Source organism: Rhea pennata, chromosome 1, assembly GCF_028389875.1.
Source record: "Rhea pennata isolate bPtePen1 chromosome 1, bPtePen1.pri, whole genome shotgun sequence".
Lineage (NCBI taxonomy): Eukaryota > Metazoa > Chordata > Aves > Rheiformes > Rheidae > Rhea > Rhea pennata.
In genome coordinates this window covers 215,126,605-215,140,333 of record NC_084663.1, presented here as the reverse complement: position 1 = coordinate 215,140,333, position 13,729 = coordinate 215,126,605, and the positions used below count along the sequence as shown (strand labels likewise).

Sequence of the window (13,729 nt, the reverse complement as noted above, 5' to 3'; positions counted from 1 at the left end):
GAAACGATTTGCTGAAGCTGTCAGGAAGGAAACTGAGACAAACAGCTGGGAGCGGTTCCTCCACCGCTGGAGCAGGGAGAACAGCCCTCTGCAGGCTTTATTTTCTCCTTCTGGTTCTCGGAAATTCTCCCCGAGTCCGTCTTCACGCCGAATTAATTGAGTTCGATCATGCTTGAGTATATTCAGCTTGATCTGACCTGAGCTCAAATGAGAATATCCAGCCACGGTACAGGGATGCTTATGCAGTGCTGATGCTGTTTTCCAAAGAGTAGTTTTAGTCCTCTGCTTCTCTTGAATTGTCCGAAACGCGTGTGTTTTGCAGGCAGGCACGTGGTGACCGTCCGAGTGTTGGTAGTCCTTTAAGCCTGCCTGAACTTCCGAAAGCTCGGCAGCTGTCGTGGAGAGAACCGCGGAGGGTCTTAGCGCTGAGAAACGTGAGGTCTGCTGCCAGACACGCGCACGTTACTGTTATCTTATAGACCAACTGGTACTCAACGCTATATAGTCTGACGACTTTTCATAACGTAGACCTCACCGCATTAAAATTGTGCTTGAAGCTATGGGAGCGGTTGAATTAACTGCTGATGAGGTGAGCTAAAATGAGCTATAATCTTTAATACCTTCGCTGTTGGATTTCCAACTTAGGGGCAAGCAGCAGTCCTTAAGCAGCCCTGGATTGCTGCATAAGGCAGAAGTTGTAAAGGTAATCGAGCACTTACATTGTAAGTTGGGTTAATAGTATGGAAACCAAAGCTAGCTGATCCATTACAAATGTTAATGTGCAGAAGGAGCGTAGTGGATATGGTTTATCATGACTTTAGCAAGGTGTTTCATAGTATCACATAATCACAAAATCATTGAGGTTGGAAGAGACCTCTGGAGGTTGTCTGGTCCAATCCTAGTTTCAAAGCAGAGTCAGCTACAGCAATTAAATCCAGTTGAGTTTTGAGTATCTCCAAAGATGACGACTCTGGACAACCTGTTCTGGTGCTTGACCATCCCAGATACTTACACACATTGATTAGGTCCCCATGCGAGCCTTTTCTCCAGGGTGACAATTCCCAGCTCTCTCAGCCTCTCCTCACATGACAGATGTTCCAGGCCCTTAATCATCTTCATGGTCTTTTGCTGGGCTCTCTGCAGTATGTCCATGTCTCTCTTGTACTAGGGAGCCAGGACCAGACACATCACTCCAGGTATGGCCTCACCAGTGCTGAGCAGAGGAGAGGGATCACCTCCCTCAACCTGCTGGCAGTGCGCTTCCTAATAGAGCCCAGGAGGCTGGTGGCCTTCTTTGCCACGACAGCACATTGCTGGCTCATGGTCAAGCTGTTGTCCAGCAGACAACAGGGCTGTTTCTGCCAAGCTGCTTTCCAGATGATTGACTACCAGCCTGTCCTGGTGCCTGGGGTTATCCTTTCCCAGGGACAGGACTTGGCATCTCCCTTTGTTGAACTTCTTGAGATCTCTGTTTGCCCATTTCTCCCACCTGGCAAGGTCCCTCTGAATGGCAGCACAACTGGTGTATCAGCCTCTCCTCCCAGGTTGGTATCAGCTACAGGGTGAGGGTGTACTGTGTCCCCTGTCTGGGTCATACTGGCTCCAATATCAAGCCCTGAGATACACCACTAGTGACTGGTGTCCAGTCATGCTGCTACTTGCAGCCCTTTAAATCAACGAGAACGTTATGGGAGACAGTGCTGAAAACATTACTGTAGTCAAAATAAACAACACCCACTGCTCTCTGCTCACACACCATGGCAGTCAGCTCACCACAGAAGGTTATCAGGTTGGTTAGCTATGATATCCCCTTCATAAATACATGCTGACTACTCCTAGTCACCTTCGTATCCTTCCCTTGTTTGGAAATAGTATCCAACCTGGATTGTTCCAGGCGGGTTTGTTCCATCACCTTCCCAGGGATTGGGGTGAGGCTAACTAACCTGTAGTTCCCCAGATCCTCCTTCCTGAAGATAGTAGTGATATTTCCTCTCTTCTCATCCTCAGGAACCTCTCCCAGTTACCGTGAGTTTTTCAAAGATAATTGAGAGTGGCCTCACGGTGACATTGGCCAGCTCCCTCAGCATTCAGTCAGGTCCCATGGACCAGTGTATGTCCAGTTTGTTTAAATGTTCCCTAACCTTATCTTCCTCCACCGCGGGCAAGTTTGTCTTGCTCCATATGTGCTTTCTGGTCTCAGGGGCTCGGGTTCGTGAGGGCCAGTCTTGTGTGTAGAGACCAGGAGGAATAAGGCATTGAGTACCTCAGCCTTTTCCATGTTCTTTGTCACCAGGTCCCCTGCCCTGCTTAGGAGCAGACCCATATTTTCGCTAGCTTTCCTTTTGCTGCCAGTGTACCTATAGAAACCTTTCTTGTTACTCGTCATGTCCTCACACTGTCTCTTATAACATCCACACTGACATACTGATGAAGGCACGAGGGGACCTTATCAATACGTATCTGATGGAAGACTGTGGAGAAGATGGAGTCAGACTGTTCTCAGTGGTGTCCAGTGACAGGACGAGGGCAATGGCCGCAAACTGAAATACAGGAAATACTATTTAAACGTAAGAAAAAAAATAGCACAAGGATGATGAAACACTGGAACAGGTTGCACAGAATCACAGAATTGGTAAGGTTGGAAGGGACCTCTGGAGATCATCTAGGCCAACCTCCCTGCGGTCACCTAGAGCATGTCAGACAGGGTTGCATCCAGGCGGGCCTTGAATATCTACAGAGAAGGAGACTCCACAACCTCTCTGGGCAACCTGGTCCAGTGCTCTGTCACTATCACAGTAAGGAAATTCCTCCTCATTTGCCTGGAGAGGTTGTGGAGTCCCTTATCTTTGGAGATACTCAAAACCTATCACGACACAGACCATAGCAACCTCCTCTGGTTGACTGTGCTGCTACCTATCTGCCACCCTATCTGTCCAGCATCTTGAACACCCTATAACATCTGGAAAGACACCTCTGGATGCTAGTGTTTAGGCACCTGAATCCTACTCTGTCATCATACTCAACACAGGTGAGACCTCATCTGGAATATCATGTCCAGTGCTTGGCTCCCCAGTACAAGAGAGACGTGAGCGTACTGGAGTGAGTCCAGCAGAGGGCTGCTGAAATGATGAATGGAGTGAAGCATCTGTCTTCTGAGTAAAGACCAAGAGAGCTGAGAATGTTTAGCCTGGAGAAGACAGGGCTCATGGAGGACCTTGTCAATACATATAAATATCTAGGGTGGTCACACACTGGAACAGGTTGCACAGAGTGGTTGTGGAGTCTCTGTCTTTGGAGATATTCAAAACCCAACTGGGCTTGGTCCTGGGCAACCTGCTATAGTTGACCCTTCTTTGAACAGTGAGGTTGGACCAGACTGATTCCTAAGAAAACCAAGTGCACTCATATCTTTGAGGAAGATGGGCTACTCTATGAATTTTGCATCAAGAAGAAAGCAGAGAGTCTTCTGAAGGGACAAACAGATGAGAATTTGGTTGTGTCTACTCAGACAGAAAGCCCGAGATACAATTTCCTGTCTCCAATACAAATCCACGTTGATAGATTTTTACCTGTCAACCCTGATGTTACTGTTACAGGTTACAGAAAACTACAGAGAGCCTGGAAAATTGCTGAAGGAGTGATATTCCCCCATGAACAGAGATGGAGAGATTCAGTTTTCCAGGGAAATGGCTTGTTAAACTGGTCAGAAGAATTGTAAACTACTAAATGAAGGTAGTGGGCAGTGGGGGAATAAATGTCTACTTGCTAAACGCTGTCCTTCAAGTGGTTTTGGAAGGGATGCAGGCAGTCTGCTCCCTTGCACTGAGGCAGGATCAAGAATGCCTGAACCACTCCTCGTAGACATTTGTGTCATCTGTTCGTACAGTCCTTTACTGAAGAAGATTCCACAGCCACCTTTGTTTTGGTGTCTGAATGCTTGGAAATTTTTGACTAATATCTAATCAAAATCTCCTTTGTTATAAATGCACTGGTACAGGTGAGGCTTAACCTATTGGAAAGCAGCTCTGCAGAGAAGGACCTGGGAGTTCTGGTGGGCAGCAAATTAACCATGAGCCAGCAATGTGCCCTCGTGTTCAGGAAAGCCGGTGATCTCCTGGGGTGCATTAGGAAGTGTTGCCAGCAGGTCGAGGGAGGTGATCCTGCCCCTCTACTCAGCCTGCTGAGGCCTCATCTCGAGGACTGTGTCCAGTTCTGGGCTCTCCAGTCCAAGAGAGACATGGAGCTACTGGAGAGAGTCCAGCGCAGGACTGTGAAGATGATCAAAGGACTGGAGCATCTGCCCTATAAGAAACGGCTGCGAGAGCTGGACCTGTTTAGCTTGGGGAGGAGAAGACTGAGGGGGGATCTTATCAGTGTCTACAAATAGGATGTGAAGAGGATGGGGCCAGACTCTTTTCAGTGGTGCCCAGCAACAGGACAAGAGGCAATGGGCACAAACTGAAACACAGGAAGTTCCACTTGAACATGAGGGGGAATTTCTTCCCTGTGAGAGTGACAGAGCACGGGACCAGGTTGCCCAGAGAGGTTGTGGAGTCTCCTTCTCTGGAGGTACTCAAAACTTGCCATGACGTGATGCTGTCACGGAAGCATCCCCTGCAGAGGGATAGGCCTAGATGATCTCCAGAGGTCCCTTCCAACCTCAACCATTCTGTGATTGAAGCTCTTAATGAAGAGAGGAATTAGCACTGAGCCCACAGCGAGCCCCAGTGGTTGACATGAATGAGTGTCCTGACATGAGGGTTGATTGCTCTTGGAAAATAGTTTTTCAGCTAATTGTGTATCCGTCTGAATTTCTTTCCATATATATTTCCCTCCAGAGGAAGCTTCTTCCATGTTTTTGACTGTGATAGCATAATGCATATATTGTGGAGACACTTCATGTATAGGCTGCTCAAAAGTGCATATGTGGCCCCTAATACAGAGTGTCCTGCTAGCGCTTAGATTTCTATGTAAAGAAAAGGTTTGGAGTGTCTTGTCCTCTGAAGTCAGCAAAATGCTGTAGACAACTAAGGGATGAACTTGCATCATTACTTATTTCCCCCTCATCCATTAAGCCTGCTATGCCATCCAAGAAAGAGATTAGATTGAACTGATGGGAGTTGTTCTTATAGTCCATGTTAGTTTGTCATCTGCCCGCTATCTTCTAGGTCTTTACTAATTGATTAATAATTGGTGACAAGTACCTGCTCACGTATTGAAAGTAAGCTTCTTGGTTTACAGTTTTCCAGTACCAGCTTCCCCTCTCATCCCCCATTTCTATGGAGATAGGTAGACTTCTCCATGACCTTGGAGAAAACCCTTCTGCTCCAGGAAGCCTGGAAGATGATTATTAACACCTCAAGACTTACTTGCATGCTCCAGGGTGGATTTTACCAGCTTTCTAAAACTACATCTTTGTTTCCCTCACGTGCCAAGATGGCCTCTCTTATCGTTCATATTCCTTTATTCTAAGTTTCTTTTGGGGGGTTCCTACCAGCAGGAAGGCATCTATTGGATTTTTATCAACATGGCTGTAACATCTCCCATCTTCCCTGAAACTGGCTTTCAGCCCGCCATGCTGAGGCATCACTGGTTCTTGCCCATGTCCTGGGAGAGAGCTTGTATTCATGAACTTGGAGCATTCCTTTTAGTTTAAACAGCCTTTCATCTAGTTACACCACTGTAGGACTCACAAACTTCATAAATCCTATTATAGGAACTATTTACTATATATACATCATATGCAATCCAATCTGTCATTCACTATTTGCTCTTCAGAGAAACTAGGCAAGACATACCACTAATATATAGGAGAAACAGTATTCAAGAAAGTTCTTCCAAAATACCTTCCCGTCTAACTTTTTATGCCATCATTATGATGCGTCTTGTTTCTAAACTCCTACTCCTTAAAGTATCTGATCTCAAATAATCTTCTCGTAAACACATTAGCATTAGCCTTTTGAACACTGTGTCATTCTTTATCTGCCCTCTACTCCCATTGACTGATGGATTCTTTTGTTTTCTGTCTTACTTTCAATGCATATACTGATCTGCTTTTTGTGGCTTTGCATGCTTCCACTAGCTCTTCAAGCCAGCCTTGAAAATGAAGAAATTGAACAAAGAGTACAAGCAAAAGTGATTCTTTCCATGCCTAAATATCAGTGCTAGGTGAGTTGGATCACTGCATTATGAACCTAAATTGGGTCCAGTTCAAACAAAATCTGGTGGGAAGACTTCTCTCAGTGAGAATATTAAAATTATTGGTCCTAACCTATTTAAGATATGTCAAGTGGGGGAGAAATGACAGTAAGTTGATAGCTGTCTCCCTTATATTAGAATTTTTTTTTTTTTTGATGTCATCTCCTGCTTCAGCTAGAGCTGCAGTCTCAGAACTCAGTTAAATCCATTTTTCCCCTTTTGGCTCTGCATGAGAACTGACCTGAACCTTTTTGTGTGCTTGTGTGCTTTTGTGTGCTTTGTGTGCTTGGCAACACAGTGGATTTTGGTCATGGCATTGGTGCATGATGGCTTTAAGTGTTCGTGGGGCTCTATCATTACTGTTACTTTTGCTTGTGAAGAAGTTAGGAATTTTTAGCCAAAATGTGAGTTTTAATCATTTGTTTCCAAATAGATCTCTCAAACTGTTCCAGAGAATTTCTCTCCCCTGCAAATGTTCACTTTTTTCCTCTTTTGTCACTTCATCGCTGTGAAGTCTTATTTTCTGATGAGCCCAGATAGGGGGGCAGGAAAGAGGGGGAGACCTGCCTAGACTGTATTTCTCATATTCTTACTGCTCTGAAACATTTGCATGTGATTCTGGAAGTGCAGTGGACATCCAGCATTGTAGAGTCTGATTCTCTGCTCTTACTGGCGTATCTTCATATAATTCCTTAATAAACTTAAACTCCTTTTAAAAGAACTGGCATAACTGCTCGTGTTGGAAAATTGGTTGAGAACAGTTCTCTGCTTGCAGTCAGACAACTTTTGAGTTCCTTTTTATGTTTTGAAAGCATTAAGATCTCATTTTAATCTGCAAGTATAAACAGTAAACTGCTTGAAGTTAAAAGGAAAGCAGGGAAAACCTGAAGATTTTGATTATCCCTGCCAGAAATAAAAGAGAGGGGAGAAAACCTCTACAAAGTCTTCTAAAAGTGTCTGTGGAAGAGAGGTGTGGTTAGTAAGTGGGATTAACTGTGGTGAATGGAGGAGCTTGGATTTGTAAGATGACATTGGTTTGGCAAAATGCAGGAGCCTCTGAAAGATGGAGCAAGAACCAGAGAGTTTCTGAATGAAGGTGACTAGTTCAACTTATTTTTATTCAGCCCGTGTTGTTGAATTCATTAGGTAGATGTTTCTGAATCTTTCTCCAGTAAATACAAAACCAGGAGTGCAAATTAATTGTTAGTGACTATGCATAATGTCACACTTGTGTTTACTAAAATTGCGAGAAATTAATACCCATTCCAGCATGTTGAGGTTACCAGTCAATGCCTCTTCTAAAGAGGAACAATGTCAAACAATTAGAAAATGTTTTGTCCTCTCAAATAGTGCAAAAATTAGTTGTTTTTCTCAAGACTGAGTACAACAGAATGAAACTCTTGTCTGTCAACAGAAGAGAGTAGGGTGCGGCGCACGATCCTGCCTCTGAGCCTCCTTGAGTGCTGTAGCCACTCTTGGAAGGAGTTCTGGTGTCCCAACAGCTCCCTGAACGTGGCCACCTTCTGAAACCATCCCTGTCTACCTGTGGCTTGCTCAAACTCAGTGAAAGATCAAGCAGCAGCTTTGCCTGAGAATCAAGTAACAGCAGTTTCTTGAGTCATCTTACCCGTTTCCACTGCCCTCTTTGGCCAGATCAGCCTGAGAAGACCTGAACAGCCTTGCCTTGGACCTCTGCCTTCAGCGAGATCTGAACATTCGCTTCTTGTATCCACATACAGCAAGTGAAGAACCAAAGGGCAAGGTTAAAGAAAGACGTCGGCTTTACCTGCTGACAGCACTGCAGGGTGGTTGGCTAAACATGTCCATCTGCCCCATTGAGCTGATAACGGCTTCAACCACCCAGATGGGCATGAACGCTTTCTTCTGCAATACTGTTGCATTTGCTTCAGAAAAGAATGATGTAGACTGGAAGTCCAGGTGAGTGGAGATGTGCTAGAGAGCACACACAGTGTGTGCTGTAAAAGTCTCCACTGCTTCTTGAGTTAATAAAAATAAGAGAGGCAGGAGAACAGCAGCGTTCCTCAGCTCCTGGGATCCAAGGGAATTGGATCATCCAACCTTGCAAGAAAAAAAGCGCAGAATTGCATGTAGTGCTAAACATGTTTTGGGTTTAAAGAAAACTTTTATGTGATCACGGTCAGCCACAGACAGAAAAAAAAGAATCCAGTCTTGCTCCCCAGGTGTGGAGACCGGTTGGTACGATTCGTAGCTGGTGTGCTGATTGCCATGTGTTGCCGCCATGCAGCATCAACCTGCCTAGGAGGCTCTAACAGGATGATATAAATGGAGATACAGTTGTGCCATGAAGGGCTTCCCATTTTTGGCTTAGTCTCTTTATTCCATGCAGATTAAGGAATTTAGGCTGTCTCTTCTGGTATATCTACTAAACCTAAGAGTTGCTACCGAAGATGCTCTACATAAAAAAAATTCCACCTGAGGTCACACCACTTCAGCTAAACCAGCACAACTTTATACATGAGTGTTGTGTTATTATTTAAACTCTCCGCGGGCTTGCTGAACCAACGTAAGCAACAAAACGGTTGATGTGGCTCATCTTTACTGCACACTTCCCTCGGGTTAGCTCATACGCCTTTATTACCCTCGGGGGTGGGAAATGCACCTTTTTAGCTATGAAGATAAGGTCGCAGACAAGCTTGAAACACCCAGAAGTCATTGACGGTCGCTGCAGGCACGTTACGCATTGCTGCTCCTGTTGGTACTGTCTGCATGGAAATTCAGCCAAGAAAGCGCACGAAGGACTGGGACTGCTCGAGGACACAATCGAGAAAACACTCGGAGAAGGCTGGGCAGCTTTCCCAGCGCGGCCGGTGGCGAACGCCCGCCCGCCGGCCCGGCTGGCAGCAGCCGAGGTGGGGAGGCAGAACGGAGGAACGTAATCCGGCTTTCTGGGCATCGCCGCCGCTTGGGACTTTGCTCACGCCTGCTGGGACATTCGGAAGCAAAGCGCCTCGCTCCTGCAGCCGCTTCAGCAAGAGGCCCCTCAGCAATTTTAAAGAAGACAAAAGCTTTGCAGTCCATAGACTGCCCAATAAGTTTGATTGCAAGAGGATTTCCGCCCCCCCCCCTTTTAAAGGAAACAAATCTTAAAGAAAAATCTTGCGATTTTTGAAACTTTGCAGTTGGCCTGAAGCAGGAAGCTCCAGGTCGCTCACTGCTGTAAAGGGAGTTAAATTACAGGGTGGGGGGGGGGGTCGAAGAGCTTTAAAAACATGGAAAAGCAAAGCAGTGGAGGCCAGGTGAAATCAGGAGGTAGCCGATCTTTAAACCCACGCCATCCCGCCCGCTCCGCTTTGTTGGCGCGTTTCGGTCCTGTGGCTACGGCCCCGGGCACGGCTGGGGGGCTGTAAAGCGAGCGCACGAGTTTGGCGCGGGGAGGACCGAAAACGGGCGGATCCGAAGCCTCCGCGCTGCGCGGTTGGCGTGCGTCCGATTTACTTACCCCGCAGCGAGCTTGTCGGTTGTCAGCATGCTAGTGTTTGAGGAATAAAAAAAAAATAGAAAAAAAAAAAAAAAAAAAGCTTGCTGAACGAAACAACGCGGCGGGCTCGCCGGTTTGTGTTCCTCGACGTCGGCACGCTGGGGAAAGGAAATACCGCCGAGGCTGCCCACGGGTTTTCTGGCCGGTCGGGAGTGCTGGGGGGGCTTTTCTCGCCCTCCCGTGCGGGGCTCCGGCGCGGCGCGGAGGCGGGAGGGAGCTTCCCCGCTGCCGTGAAGAACTTGGAGAGGAACAGGCTGCTGCGTTCAAACGCAGCCCCGTGCCGGCAGGCTTTGGGTGTCCGCGGGGCTGGGCGAAGGCAGGGAGCGGGGCCGGGGAATTCCCGCGCCGGAGCCCGCGGAGCAGCCCGGCCGCCTGGGTGCCTTCGGGAGCGCTGGCGCTGCCGGGGGCAGCGCGCTTTCTCGCGGGACGGCCGACGAGGCCGCGCGGCGGGAGCGTGACGCTGCACGTGGAGGAGCAAAGGCAGCGCTCCCGGCGAAGCCAAAACCCGGCCGCGGGCCGTTCGGCTGGCAGGAGGGCACGCGGATGGCTTTGGGGCGTCGTGCTGCTGCTGTTAGCCCGCGGTTGTGAACTGCCTGCCTGGAGGAGGCTCCTAGCGCTTTTATTTCTAGCGCTCAGCTGCGCTGTGGCATCTCAGGGCTGTTACTTAACCTCAGCGTTTACCTCCCCGTAATAACTCCTCCGACCGCTTAACGCTCGCCAAGAGCTGTTGAGACTCGCAAAACGGCAAAACGCCGTTGCTTGCCCACGGCACTCTGAGTGTTTCTGCTTGAGCTCTGAGAGCAGTATTATAACCTAAATATACGTGGCTGAAAAAAACGCCGCAGAACCTCTTGGATAGTCGCTGGAACGGCACTGGAGAGCTTACGCTCCTGGGAAATAGTGGACAAGCCCAGGCATCACACACTAAAAAGCGTTTCCTTTCTCTCCTTTTCTTTCCAGACTTTATATTCAGAGCACCCATTAAATTAAGCAAACCTGGGGAACTCCGAGAAGAATATGAAAGCCAACTAAGGAAGGTACAGTATTCTGCGTAACTGCAAGTTTTTCTTCCAGAATAACTTGGATTTCCTGCAGGAATGCTGTCCTACCTATGAGGAGAATTGAAGAGCTTTTTATTCCTGCTCTGTAACAAAGGTCATTTATTCCCTTTATGCTGTTCAGCCAGCTCAGGAAAATGTTGGCAGGCGTCAAGCGTGTAGAAGCCAGTTTTTGCTATCTTAGGCTGCCTTCCAGAAGACGGAAATGTACCTTCCTTGGTGGAACTCGAGCAACTGTTCAGTTGTACAGGGTTTATTAGGGCATCTGTATTTGTGAATGTAATGCTGTAAAGACTTTTGCAGTGTGATGCATCGCCTTGCTGCTTCGCTAACATCCTTCTCAGGAACAGCCTATTCCAAACTAAAGGCTTTCTCTCTATTTTTAGGCAAGAAAAAATGTCATTCAAAAACAAAAATTGAGAGGCGAGGCAAAAAAGCTTTTCAGCTATTTTGGAGTTAAAGTCTGGGAAAATGTTTTTGACATCTTAAAAGGCATTTTTTAATATAAATCACTGAAATGTGGCTAGTCACTTACGAAACTTGGCAGCTTTTTAAGTGAGAAACATTGCAGCGAAAGCAATGGCTGCAGTAGCTGAGTGGAGGATGATTTCCATTCTAGCCCCTCTTTTTGAGTTGCTCATAACTTTCTAAAATGTGCATCTTCGCACCACGAGGCCCTGCCTCCGCAGGCGCTCCCCCTGCGTGCAGCCGTGCAAAATCCTGCTGAAGCAAAGCGGACTCTGCCCCAGCGCTGCTCTCCGTGCGGACAGACGTGATCGTTGTTCAGGGACCCTGATCTCCGTGGTGGTGGTTTTCTTTGAGAGATCGGTCCGGGCTCTTTCTGATTAGCTTACCTCGACTGTAGATGGGGTTGGAAATACTCAGGTAGAAAACAGCTTTGTCCATTGAATGTCGCTGAATAGGAAAACATTGTTCGGATGAAATTTAAGATAAATAACTAGTCTTAAATATTGCAAAAATGTGGAAGAGCCTTCTTCTGCCTTCCCTAATGCATGGAAATAGAAGTATGGATGAACAGGTCCTCACTGTACAAGGCCTACCCTGATAACGTCACGTTATTAGGGTAGCTTTGGCCAACTGTGGCTTTCATTAATTGATTTTAGGTACATATAAGCTCTTCTGGGTCCACCTGACTTTTCCTAGTAGAGACGTGTGCTGGGTGTATAAAGTATTGTGACTTCTGGCATTTTTACCCATGGAGAGACACTTTGTTCAAAAACAGTCAGTATAGGCAGCAGTATAAGTGCGTAGAGATCTTATTCGTATAAAAATGTAATTCCTTAAATAACTTAAATGTGCATCCAGGCAAACAGGGATGAATATATTCAGGATACCTTTGGCTCAAAGAAGAAGTAAAGCTTTTTGTTTAGGTATGAACGATAAACCTTGCCAGGATTTTATAAAACTTCTCTGTAATAAAACTTCTCTGTAATAGTGAGTGGGAGATCTTCCATGATGATATGGGAGCTAACTCATCATTTCTGCAGGAACTGGTATTTTTCCTGCATTTTAAATAAAACTCCTTATTTTTCATTGTGGTGTGAAGGAAAACCTTCCTAATATGATCAGGAGTATGGCTTTTTTCCCCCCAAGTCTGAAATAACACTGAACTGTGACTGCAAAGAACCCGGCCAGCGGGGATGTGCATTGATTTCTGCTGGGATTCTCCCTGCAGCTTTCCCTCTCCCAGATCCTGCCAGACTTGTTGCGTGATGTCTCCGATCCAGCTGCAAGGCCAGAATTTCCCGGGTGTCCAGAGAAGCGGGAACCGCCTGAGTTCAGCAGGGCAGGATGTTAGTTCTGAAGTTGTTTCAAGTTTCTCCAGGTTGATGTGTATCTGGATCTTCTGGACGGATTAAGCCATCTCCTTTCCCATGTTCCATAAAACTCTAATATGAGCATTGCTTCTGTGCAGGACAGATTTCCTTACTGATGGATACTCTGTCACCTGTCACTCGTCCTCATCGCTCAGTTATAGGCTGTTTAAATGGGATGTGTGAGTATTCAAAAGAGTACATTTGAACCATGGTGAGATTGCAGTAAAGCGGTTTTTGCATCTACTGCTTGACTTCAAATAAAAGATACTGTGCATAGCCCAGGGCTAATACGAAAGGGAAAATATTTTAATGTTTCGGCATTTTTGCTAGGCTGCTTGTGTGTTTTGCGCATGGGATGTTTTTGTCCGATTCCTGTTTGGCCTGCTGGCCCTCTACCTTCCCCTTTTTGCTCTCTGGCAGATGGGAGATATATTTCCTTCCCCTCGTAACGTAAACACGCTTTTTACGAACTTCATCCGAAGGAGCTGGAGTGTGAGGAGAGTCTCTGAATCGCAGGCTGGGAGGAAAGAGCAGTGTCATTTAACTGGACAAAATGGCAGCTGATTACGTTCTAGAGCTCTTTCCTTGAATCAGGCCAAATTTTTAATGTTGGCCACTTTGCGAAAATAAAGAGTTTCTTGCTGTGTCTGTATCCTGCTTTGGGGAAACTTCTGCATTGGGCAGCGTCTCCTAAGGAGGAAATGAGAGCTCGGATTTTGGAGACTAAGGCTCTCTGTAACTGGGCTTCCCTTTATGTCTCGAGGCAGGAGATTTTATCTCGGCTTCCCTGCCTCTGAATCGGGAATAATCCGTGCTGGCTTTCTTCCTGAGGGAGGGAGATGAGCGTTCTAACAGTTTTTACGTCTTACAGATGTAGCCCTTGACCTGCTTCGCAGCCTTTTGCAGCTGAAAGCAATGTAGTTACCTTAATTACGTGTTGAAGAATTTTTATTTGAAGTGGATAATATTATAACGTAATATTCTCAAAATCATGGATGAACTGGCTTTCAGAATAAGAATATATTCTCTGCCTGCCTAAATGCAGCATACTGAGAATTTCTTTTCTTCTTTTACACGGCTTGCCTTGTGCTCCCGTGTATTATATTTTTCCAAAA

The 13,729-nt window shown here is 46.5% G+C and overlaps 1 protein-coding gene across 1 annotated transcript in view; it reads left to right on the top strand.

Annotated features, from left to right (window-relative positions):
* The window catches only part of RNF169 (ring finger protein 169), a 30,040-nt gene that overhangs the window by 2,629 nt on the left and 13,682 nt on the right, over window positions 1-13,729 (top strand). The window contains 1 exon segment of the mRNA XM_062578525.1: window positions 10,679-10,755. Within this exon segment, the coding sequence (XP_062434509.1) occupies window positions 10,679-10,755 (77 nt within the window).